This window comes from Ambystoma mexicanum, chromosome 2q (assembly GCF_040938575.1).
Source record: "Ambystoma mexicanum isolate Mex_15411 chromosome 2q, UKY_AmexF1_1, whole genome shotgun sequence".
NCBI lineage: Eukaryota > Metazoa > Chordata > Amphibia > Caudata > Ambystomatidae > Ambystoma > Ambystoma mexicanum.
The window spans coordinates 484,731,266-484,743,334 of record NC_090924.1 but is presented as its reverse complement, the minus strand read 5'-3'; the positions used below and the strand labels follow the sequence as shown (position 1 = coordinate 484,743,334).

At 43.1% G+C, this 12,069-nt stretch overlaps 1 protein-coding gene across 2 annotated transcripts in view; it reads right to left on the bottom strand.

Annotated features, from left to right (window-relative positions):
* Positions 1-12,069, bottom strand: part of TTYH3 (tweety family member 3) — a 646,372-nt gene that overhangs the window by 71,590 nt on the left and 562,713 nt on the right. For both annotated transcript variants that reach the window (XM_069647607.1, XM_069647608.1), the window contains exon 8: positions 5,158-5,213. In XM_069647607.1, the coding sequence (XP_069503708.1) occupies positions 5,158-5,213 (56 nt within the window). The remainder of the gene's footprint in view (positions 1-5,157; positions 5,214-12,069) is intronic.

Below are 12,069 nucleotides of genomic sequence, written 5' to 3'. Positions count from 1 at the left end.
AGGGAAAGGCAGCCGCTACCTGATCCTAACCCTGGGGGTGGTAACGGAGGGAAGGATCAAATGGGAGGAGACTGCTATATGGGGAGAGCAGTGACTCTGCTAGTGGAGACACTATATTCATCTTCTTCAGAGGATAAAAGTGAAATCATTCCCACATACCTAATGACATGCTATCAATGCACTAGTTTGTCCAATGCCCAAAGAACCTGTCCTAAAAAGTTATTAAAACAGAACAAAGCTGGTACCTCAAAAGGTCAGGAATTAAAGGTGAGAATCTTCTATTGTCATAATTCTGTCTTAATGAGAAATCCTCACTCTAATGTGGAATTACAAACGCTTTCCACAACCTCCCCTTATTCTAACATCTCTCAGTTCATAGAGCAGCATGGATCAACTAAAAGTAACAGGGAACAAACTGATATCATACATTCTTCTATGGGCTTCAATTCCCATAATGCGAACAGCACTGGGACGAAGAAGACCATCTCAGAGGTAATGAGGATCCAGAACAGTGAATATTCAAAGGTGCGATCTACTTGTTGCCACTCAAAGCACCCGAGTAGGATATTTAAAATCCAAGATGATGCATAGCTGGGCAAGGAAGGTGAGGCAGAGGAAGAAGAGCAAGGAGTACTGGAAGGCCGTGCATGAGGCATAACTAAAGACGGTGAAGCCATCCGAGGTGCAGGAGTCACCATGGAAGGAAGCCCGCCAGCTGAAGTCCCCATGAAAGGTGAAATTGATCTGAAGCAGAATTGAAGAGTATGTGCAGGGGAGAGCAGCATACTAAGAAGACGCCGAACTGAGGGGTGAAGTGTTTACAGAGCAGCATGTGGCAGACTAGTGAAGTCACAGAAGACCAATGGAGCTACCACCCCACCCGAAGATCGACGTGCAACTTACCGGAAGCTTGTGGAAGCAGGAAAGTAAGCAAACTAAATGCTGAAGGAGCTGCCGCAGAGAACCAGTGAGCTGGCAGAGTGTGAATGCTGACCACGGGGCAGTCCAAACAAAGATGTCACAATGCAATAATTTTGAATACCGAACAATTGATAAATCAAAGCAGAGACTGTTTTCTGAATATTGTATAATTATATAAAACAAAGTAAAGTGGCAAAGGTGAAAGTTCCATAGTAAGGAACTAAGAGAGGGAAAAGCTTATGACCAGCATTATAAACAGCCAAGAGGTTGTCAAAAGACTTTGGGTGAATTACCAGTGGGGACAGTCTCTAACCAGTATTACCCACAGCCAAGAGGCTATGAGGAATCCATAATAAGACAACCACTGGAAAAAGCTCATAAACAGCATTACCATCAGCCAATAAGTTGTGAAAAATCCTCAATAAAGCAACCCAGACATAAATCCCCTTACAAAAGATATACTTTTGGGAAAGCTCATATTTCATATTGCCAACATCCAAGAGACTATGAAACCATACCAATCAGACAAGGCACAATGCTTCCTTTTTGGGATTTCAACTGGAGAAAGCTTGTAACCCAAACTACTATCAGGCTGTCTAGAAGAGATTGAGAGTTTCCTGCGAAGAAGGTTCTTCTATTATTTTTTCTTAGTTTAGGGAAAACCAGAGCACAAGACATTATCAAAAGTCAAGAGACTATAAAAGGCAGTTATTGTTCAACCCCCTTTCCAAGAGAGAATGGTGGGGAGAATCTGGGAATCAATATTGCCATCATGTTTGAAAAGTACTAGAAAGAGCTTTCATTCCTGGCAAGAGTATACACCAGGAAAAGGACTTCTAGTTGGTTAGTCCTGGTAGGCGAGTGGTCCAGGAAAGAAGATCGTGGTTTGATAAACTACCTTTGTAACAGAAGATGTATTGAACAAACCTTTGTTGAATCAAGAATTAATTTATTTTATAAATTGTTTGACAAGCAGTGGCATCACCAAATCAAGTTGAGTTTTGCTATCCTGACAAAAGTATTACATTTCAAGAAGAAGTATTAAGAAAGATTGAAAAGCTATTTTCACAAGATGTAGTCTATTGAAGAAGGTCTTACGTGGTACCAGAACAATTGTATTTGTTTTCAACTTGTGTTTGTGAAAGGTGGTTAATCATCCTTTCAAGAGGGATAGTGTGGAAAACCTTGAGTTGTTTTGCATTCTCAACCAAACCTTGTGGAAGAGACTTGTCCCAGAAAATGGCACAGTGGTTGACAAAGACTTTTATATCACTTTGAACAGCACTTTGTTGAATCAGAACTGTAATCCAAGTGGTCCTGAATTGATTGAGGGGAAGGGAAACCAACCCTTTTCGCAAGGATTGCTTTCAAGGACTTTAAATTTGAATTACAGAATTGTTTTGCTGAACTGAAGTTAGCCACATTTTCCTCGTTTGATTTTATTGTTTGCATTAGTGTCATGAGATATTTTGGACACTAGGTCATTTCTCTTTATTTCTAGTTTGGTAGACAGGGAAAGTAAGGCGTTGATCCAAACCCCTTTTTTTATTTTGAATAACTGGTAAACCTTGAGAAAACTTACCTTTGTGTCGTTCGCTCATTTCTGACCCCTCACATTTGGCCTAGGAGACCTTTGGCCAGAGGAAGGTTAGCTGTATAAAATAAAATGGACTTTGCTTTCTTCACAAGGGCAAACTAAATGCCTTATTGTCCTCATCTCTGGTCAAGTTCAAAATCTGAGACAAGTGCTCATCCCTTGAAGGAGGAAACTGCAGCCTCAGGCGCAGTGAGTACTGTGCTCCACCACAAGTAATGAGGCAGAGCACTGATGCAGAGGAATTTACAAAACTCCCAACGTGAGAATTTCACTCTAGAAAATGCAGTGTTTTGGGCAAAGATTTGCTAACGACTGCTCAGCTACCTCCCAGGAACATGAATCCTGCAAAACAGGAGATTGTGGGGCACATATGCATAAATGTCCAAGTTCTGGAGTGCCATTTCCTCTATGAATGCATGCTCGCCGCGATACAATCTGAACAGCAATAAGATATACTGGAAACCCTCCACATTTTTAATGAATGAAAAATGGATTTAATACATGTATTTTGTAATGTTTTTGTATTTTGTAAATTGATTGGTCAACAAGACATTATATTGTATGTTACAGTGAATAGTTGCAGGAACATACTCTAGTGCACTTTTTAGAATGAAACAAAGATTAATGTATTAATTGAATTACGGAGGGTATGCCGAATTCTCTTTTAAAAAAAATATGTGCCAAGATTTGTCATAAAAGTATTCTGATTTGCACCAGCATTAGACGCTACTAGAGTAGTGGGGGCGCATATGAAAGTACAAGCAGCGTTCCATAAAAGTCTGAAATGTGGGGTGCGCCAATGCATCCATTCACTTGCAGAGCAATTTGTAAGCACAATGCTTGCCATTTGCGATAATAGGTAATTTGAAGCTCAAGGTTTATGGCAGCTGTAAAATAATGGGGTATTTCTAGGCAGTATAAAACCCATTAATGGTGCGCTATTTGGTATTTCTTAAAAACAAAACATTGCATACTCTATTCCTAATGAGGCAGGCGGTATTTGAAGCAAAGTTGCATTTTTACTAGTCCCCAACTTCAACAAGAAGCGGCAAGGAGGTTGCTCTTTTTCCATTATAGCCACAAAACTGGAACACCCTACCCAAACCTCCACTTGGAGGAGAAGCACCAGACTTTCAGGAAACCGCTCAAGATTTGGCTTTAGAAGAAAAATATTAGCAACCTACTAAAAACTGTGCACCAGAAACCTGGGCTAATATACAAACAGCATTCTTTTAAACTCACATCTTCTGCAAGACACTGGTCTGCATTTTCAATCTAAGAGAAATCTACCACCAAGAGTCAGGAAGTGACAACACCCTCAACCTGCTCTCCACCCCTCGACTAATTCCTCACTACTAGAATCTTGTATCCCTAAACTACCTCCAGGTCTAGTGTACTTAATAGATTCAGACACTATCCACCTTCTATCAACAACCATGCTGTTAATTTTTGCACTCCACAATCTGGGGGCTGCCCATATGGCTAACCAGCTCAGTCGATACCAACCACAAACAGATTTTCATATTGAGACACAGGTAGCGGGTACTTTGGACCAGCAACAAACACCACCAAAGGTTTCTGCATCTGCCTTCCCGCTATCCGACTAACACGCCCTTCCATCCTTTCTTACAGGGCTATGCGCCGCAAGACCAACATTATTGGCATAAGGGCACTATACAAGACCACTTTACATTACATTATTGCAGGTTTTTACTGTCCCCATGGAACCCACAGAAGCCCTTCACTGTGGCCAGGCTTTATTTCAGTCCAGTTCTTGAGCACGGAGTCAGAAATGCTCTACGTCCTCAAAATGGGTCTTTATTTTGAGCATGCTCTAACCAATTTACTCCACTTCACAAACAACTTCAGCCTGTGTGATTAGCTACATTGTGTTTCAGATCATGGTCACATCCTGAGCACGATGATTTGTGTAGGAAGCCTCAAACTGGAACAGTTCAACAAGTGCCATCGACTATGTCGCCCGCTGGCCCAAATACTGAATCGCTCTTGCAAGAGAATACTTGGTTACGTCTAATCTACACAATTCTTGGGGGAGTGGGTGGATACTTTCTGTAATGAAGGCTAGGCAATGCCGCCTGTGTCTTGTTCTCAAATTCACTGTAAGCATGAGACACTTTAAAGCAACTTCAGTTTAAAAAGCCAATATTCCATGAGGGTCGACACTTGATCCTCGACGACTAGAGGATTATCTAATGTGATTGCAATGTTCTTAACTTCTTCCAGTGCTAATTGCTGTCCTGACATGGTAAGGTCTACACCAGTGTAATGCTTTTGCTGAATGCAGAGATATAGAAGCACCCAGCAGTGCTTCCGCCCCAGTGCCATGGAATTGAGCAGAGCTTTACATCGTCCATCTATCTGTGCTTGCTAGACACATTGACCACGTCTCCCACGATGAAAGGGACCTTGCGAAATACGGGCGTTATCAGTGTAATGGTGATGCACACACAACATGGTGATACATGATGGTTACTGGGAGGCTTCACCAACCCAAGACATCACCACTGACTGGAAGCTTTGCTGCTCAAGAGTAATGGGGCAGCACGGATGACGTGGAACCTTTGCAGATAAGGGATAAGGAGCCCAATTAAGAGGATGTATTGCTATGTTTCACTCACCTGTTGGAAAGGGTTTGTATGACCAGTGCCGCAGACAAGGTAATACTGCAGTATATCTAGAAAACAAAATGGAGGCACCCATAAATCAGTGTGATCTTTCATGAATCTTAGGATGGGGAATACACATTTCTGGCACAGAACATTGCAATGTTTGCCTTACAAGACAATATCTAAACACAGGTAATTTGCCGTTCATGGCTCTTATCCCAATGGAAAAGCCCTCCACTAGCAAAGGCCGAGATAAGAGTTGTCCGCCATAGCTAGGAATCTCTTGAAGCACAGTTACAAAAGCAAAACCAAAAAGTTGATGTCTGGAAGTTTATCAATAAATCATAACCACAGACACAGCTCTGGGAAACCCGCTTGATCGCTGTTCAGCCTGCCAAGCTATTACAGAAGGGGAAAGACCATATGCAAATCAGGCTTGGTCCCACCCTAAAAGGGGCGGTCCAGCCCAAACTGCTAGGTCACATCCCTTCTGCACAAGACCACAAACCTCCCCAAACATGTTTCGGCCTCATAAGGGAGGAATAACTTGTGTCTCTAGGCTCAGCAGACTCGGGGACCCACGTCTGGTAATACCCGAGTAACTAAAGCAAACCCAAAAGTCGATGGCTGGAAGCACAGTTACAAATCATCAAAACAGGGACTTAAATGGCATGGTTAGATGTTTTTTTGGGACGGGCATTTCTCACTCACAGAATGCAAAGGTGGCCTTCACTTATTTACATATACACACCCACACAATTCCCTATTATACTTTAAAGAAGGGCTCCCAACATGATCATTGGATTTCACTTTCACCTTTGCCCCTCCTTAGCAACATACCAATACTGCTGCAGCTCTGAGCATGTCACATTTGTTGCAAACCCCTGCAGATCTCACTGGCTATTCGCAGCAAGTCAGATGAAATGTAGCACAGATCGACATCATTTAGGTAGTCCAAGAGTAAAGTATCAGCAACTGCGGGGCGCGAGAAGTAAGGGAGGCAGTGCCGGAGGGTTCAAGTTGCGATGCAGAGGACAAGAGCGGTGCAGTAGCCGAAAGATGAGACGCAAGTAAGGCAGACTGATGCAATGTAGGTTGGAGACACTGGATTATGAAGGGGGTAGGAGGCTAGGGTGGAGGAAAGCCAGTATGCAGCAGGCAGGCCCGGACAGGGCCAGACAGGAAAGGCATAGAGGCCTTAAACGCATACTTCTTTAAAGTGTGTAAAGAAAGACATTTTCAGTGTTAATATATTATGTGGTATATTTGAGTGCAACTGATTGCAATTCATGTTAATAGAAACACGTTTTTTGTTTTTCTGTAACACAGTAGGGCCACTTTATTTCCTAAGGCAACAGCTCCCCCTAGCAGTGACAACTGGCAAAGCAGGCAGTCTACTGCACGACTGCATCGGACTGCATATGTGCAAAAATGAATGCCAAACCACCTTTCCCCTAACTAGCCTTTTCAAAGTAGTGAAACATTTGTTATCACAATATTGTCAGAAGACCTGCATCTGAGCTTGGATTACCTGCCAACAACCACTGCACGTGTGTCTCAGTGGTTTGAGGCAGGCTACGTAGACTGGGGACTGCATCATCAAAAGCGAGAAAAGGAGCACTCAGCAACGGGGTGGGGGGGGCATGCACACAACACAGGTCCTATACGCCCAGCAGCAGACGCTCAGAGAAAAGTACACTCGGCCATCCCCAATCACTGACTGCATAGCCTTGCTCATGACATGCTCATCAGGTGTTGCACAGTGCTACACCTGACAATCAGTTAGTGAATCCAGTGCCCCTTCTGGCCTAGAGGTCACAGGTCTGAAAGCCAGCATGGCCGGCTCAGCCTTCAGCGCTCAATTACTTGAGCACCATTTATTTATTTTATTTGAACATTGTAGGTTACAGGCATCAGTTACACTTGAGCACAGAGGCAAACATAGGGGTTGCAAAGTACAAGGATTATTTACAAGGAAAACAAGATTACTTCCATAAGGCTTACAAAGTAGCAAAAGTGGCAGTATATTCGCTAGATTTGGACGGCATCTTGTTTGAACATCATGGTCTTTAGTTTTTTTTTGGAAGGACCAAAGGGACGTGTCTATTCTTAATGAGGGAGGCAGTGTGTTCCAAAGTTGGGCAGCTACAACCGGGAAGCTAACTCTGCCAGCCTTCTGTCTCCTGAATTTGGGCGTGGATATTAGGCTAGTGTGGGATGAGCGGGTAGGCCTGCTGGATTGGGTTTATGCGATTTGCTTGTAAAGGTAAGCTGGGGCCTTGTTAGAGAGGCATTGATGGGTCAGTGAGAGGACTTTGAATTTGATTATGTCTCTTACTGGGAGCTAATGAATGTTATGTCTAGTAGATGAGGTGTGCTCGTGTCTGGGTATGTCTAAGGCAGCTCTGATTGTGTTATTTTGCACCACTTGTTGTTTGCTGATCTTTCTGGTGTTGTATCCTGCATAGAGAGAATTACAGTATTCGATCCTCGAGAGGATGAGTGCCCCAGCCAGAGTAATGCAATTGTCAGGTGAGAGGAATGGTCTAATTAGTCTTGAGGTATACACCGATGAGGAGATAATGGAATGGACCTGTCTTATTAAAGAGAGTCAATATAGACGCCCAAGTGTTACAATCAATGTTTATTTGAGTAGCAGATAGCACCCATCTATGAAATGTCCACTGTCAATTCAGTTTTTTTATTTTATTTATTTATTTATTTTTTTTTAAGAAGTCCGGTTTCAAGTCTCTGCTCTAGAGAGATTTTCTGCACAGCAAATACCTCGGCAGCAGGTTCCCTCACTGCGTAGTGATTTCACTGACTTGACTGCATCCAAAAAGGAGGTTCAGACAGATGGCGGAGGGGGGCCACGGGGTACGGTGTCCAGTGGTGGTAGGGGGGTGAACAAGATCACAAACTGTGGCTCAGATTGTTGAATTTCAATGTCTACATCAATAATGTCTTATGGGGATTACTTAAAAAACACAAATTGCATAATGGCAACATGTTAAGCCAACAGAATATCACAGTGACTTTAATTTTCGCATCCTGAATGGTAAACCAGAAGTCGCAGAATGTAAGACAAAGCCAACCTCAAAAATCTAGTTTCATGATTTAAGACACTATAAAAAGATTGTGTAATAAACAAAGATCGATATGCAGATTCATTGTCGCAAACTTCCAGCTCGTTGTTATTCATGATGTTTAAATGGGTGCTTTGTGTTGCTCACTTTAACTATCACTGATTTGCAAGGTAACTGGTGATTTGCGAGCTCTGTGAGTTGGAAATGTTCCATCATTCATATGAAAGGCTCTGACTGCCACTGATAAAAGAAATGTGTTTGCAACCTACGCACCATAACGACTTGCAGAGCCATGGGGGGTGGGGGGGAAGAGAGAGGGAGGAAGAGAGAGAGAGAGGGAGGAAGAGAGAGAGAGAGGGAGGAAGAGAGAGAGAGGGAGAGAGAGGGAGAGAGAGAGAAAGGAAGAGAGGGGGAGGAAGAGGGGGAGGAAGAGAGGGAGAGAGGGGGAGGAAGAGGAAGAGAGAGAGGAAGAGAGAGGAAGAGAGAGAGGAAGGGAGAGAGGGAGGAAGAGGGAGAGGGAGGAAAAGAGAGGGGTGTGCCTGTGTGTGCGTGCGTGTTTGTGTGTTGGCTCAGGAGAAAGAAAAAGCATTAAGGATGCTTTCTTGAGGCTTTGAACTCTAGGTATACTCTGTAAAAAGCAAACAAATCGTACCAATGATTTAGATTACACTCCCATCTCTGGTTAAACTCGTTTCTAAACGGACAGAAACCACAGATAAAGATTGCAGCCTTTTAAATCAAGCCGCAAATCCCCCACCCCCACGTGATTATTGAATACTAGTGTGAAAGCCTGTGGGCACTGGCCAAAGTGTGTAAAGAAAGACATAATCAGAGTGTTAATGAAAACCTAAAAATATACCACATTATATATTAACACAAAAGGGCCACTTTATATCCTAAGGCAACAGCTCCCTCTAGCAGTAACAGGCGAAGCAGCATGACTGCATCAGACAAACATACTTTATCAGTGGGAGACAACCGATACAGTAGGTTTTCAATCACACAGTAAGACCACTATATATCCTAGGGAAAGAGCTCCCTTTAGTGGTGACAACAAGCGAAATGGGCAGGCTCTACTGTGCATGACTGCATCAGACAAACAGACACGGCCTTTTATTATAGGATTGGTTCTGCTGACAGAATCCACAGCCTCTGGTGTACATTGCAGAGGAATCAGTCATCTGAAAACACCATTCTCGCTTCACTGCCAGCGCTTGCAGTGTGCTATTTATAGGCTGGCTCCATCTCGCAACTGTGATGAGGTATGCCTTTGACACCCCTGGGCTTCGTGCTGCACATCTCGCGAGCATGATGAGATCACCGCAGGGCTGCCCACGGGAAACCCCCACGAGCTAAAGAGCTAAATGCAAACGTAATAGGCATTCCACCATCTGAAATGTCCCGGACATACAACAATAGTAACAGGCAGGAGTGAGGTGAACATATGTCTTCCTATTGCTATTTTCCTCCATGTTTTTTGTCTTCCTATTTCTAACTAGTTTCCTTTTTTAATTTTCAGCAAGCCTCTGGGTCCAGTGGTGTTAATGTTTTCGGCCATACGCGTGAGGGAAAGAAATGAAATCTTCCGTATCAAAGTAATACAGGAAGCTTCACAAATGCAGGGCGATTTATTTTTTCACCATTTTTGGAAACCTTGTTGGTTTTGGCAATTGGCTGGAAAGGCAACGAGGGTGTGGAATGAGGCACGATTGGTCCCCTGTAAGTATTTGGTGGCCTTGGTTCCACTTTGAGTTGCACAAGCTCCCATTTTCACTAGCAAATTCAATACAACCGACATAGTACCCAAACCTTGATCCAATGCATGTGCCATTTTACAAGGTATTGGGCACTACGGTAAAAAGTCCAAGTACAAAAAAGGTAATTCCCAAAAAGATTGAGGAACAAAAGACTGAATTCAGGATGCCCAATTTGAGTATATACATATGTGGGGGAGGGGAATTTTAATAAAAAATGTTAAGGGGTAAGAGGGGTATGCAAGGGACTCCCCCTGCATATATATGCAGTCAATGGGGGAGAGAGAAAAAAAATAAAAAAATAAAATCGGTATTTTGCCATTTGTTTTTTTTTCTCCAGACAATTGATGGTAAACCCAAAAAAAAAGCAGACAAAGCGGGCAGCTTCCTGTGGCGCAGAGGAGGCAGGGGCAAAACAAAGGTAGGTGTGAATGCGCCTCAGGGTATCGGGGAGAAGAACACCCTATAAGCACATGAACCTTTGATGTACATTGGCTATGAACAGAATCGTCTTTACGGGAAGGCAAAAGAGGCCCTTGCCATACGCCACAAGGCTGCCTGAGCTTAGGAAGCCAGTTCCCATTGTTCACTTACCTTAAATAGCACATGCCAGGATATTGTATGGCATGCTGCTGAGGCTCAAAACCTATTCCATCTGCTGCTGACAAGTACATTCTGCTCTTATCATTTCATCCTGTGATGCTTTCTGTGTTCACTGTGCTATACATAGTTTGTGCGTTCACTACGGCACAACTCCTACAGCATTCTCACCTTTTTGTGGGGAATTATATTGATCATGTGCAATAGCCAAAGTTGAAATGCTTATTGGTAAATTTGAGTGATGCAATGGTTCAGAAGATAGCTCAGTGTGTTACGCACTCTTTGTAGAGATCTGTGTTCACATGCAAGATTACAATATCAAGTTCGAACAAGGCCAACTCAGCCTTTCCTATGTCTGAAGTCGATTTGTAGCACAACAAGTGCTAGAATCAAGAATGTACCTTCACCAGATCACAGTTGCTATAAAACCAAACGCAGCATAAGTGTGTTGAAGGTCTAAGAAATTGCTTTGCTCAGATGGGGAGTTGTAAAACCTAGGCAGCCACCTCTAATGAGGAGCATAAAATGTTAGTTCAGAGAGGGGATCGGGTATCCAATTCAAGACTGAGGAACCAATCCGTTCATGCTTTTAGCCTAGCTTTTCCAGCAGATGATAAAGTGCTTCTGGACAAATCATCATATCACTGTGCTGTCTTCTGTGCATAGTTTTGCCTTCAGAAATGCTGGTGGCATTGTTAGCCCAACACCCAGGGACATCATTTAGGGGTCGCCAGAGGTCGCAACTGCGACCTCCGAGGTCTCCCTTGCGACCATGTGGCTCTTTGTTTCTAGAGTGGCTGGTTTTCTTGTTCAGGCCCCTAACAAAAGAAGAAAAATAAGAACATGAGAGCCACAAGTCTAACACTTTCAGCACTGACCCTAAATAAAAAAAGAATAGGAATACCAAATAATGTGTCTTTCTGGAATTCTATACACTAAATGCTAGAATCATCAAAAGTTTATTTCAGGCACACTTGAGGGGGTGAGTCACTGATTTAGTCTGTTCTTAAATGCCTCAACTCAGCCTTTCATCCTTCCGAGTACCAACACAAGTTGGGTGATATTGGGTGTATATTATTTTCTATATAAAGCGCACAAGCGTAAGTGCTATATAATAACACATCCTTATCATTTGGTCATGGACGTCTGCTTGAATTCACAGTAATTTGGCAATATGGGCCTATACTCACTGATCTTAATGATACATATGGCGATTCATTCTTGTATGAAATGTACATCACATTATAGTGATATCATAACTATATTTGGTGTAGTGTACAAAGCTATGTGATGCCACTTCCTGTTTTGTCAACGGGTGAAAGGTCGTGTTCCATAGCTTCCCGCGATATCACTTCGGGGTGGGGTCAAATGACATCACTTCCTTTGATGTTATCAGGGGTTAAGGGTCGTGTGATGTCGCTTCCGCTACCCCTGGCATTTTGGTGAAATGACGTCCCAGCCAACACCTGATCTTTCTTTTTATT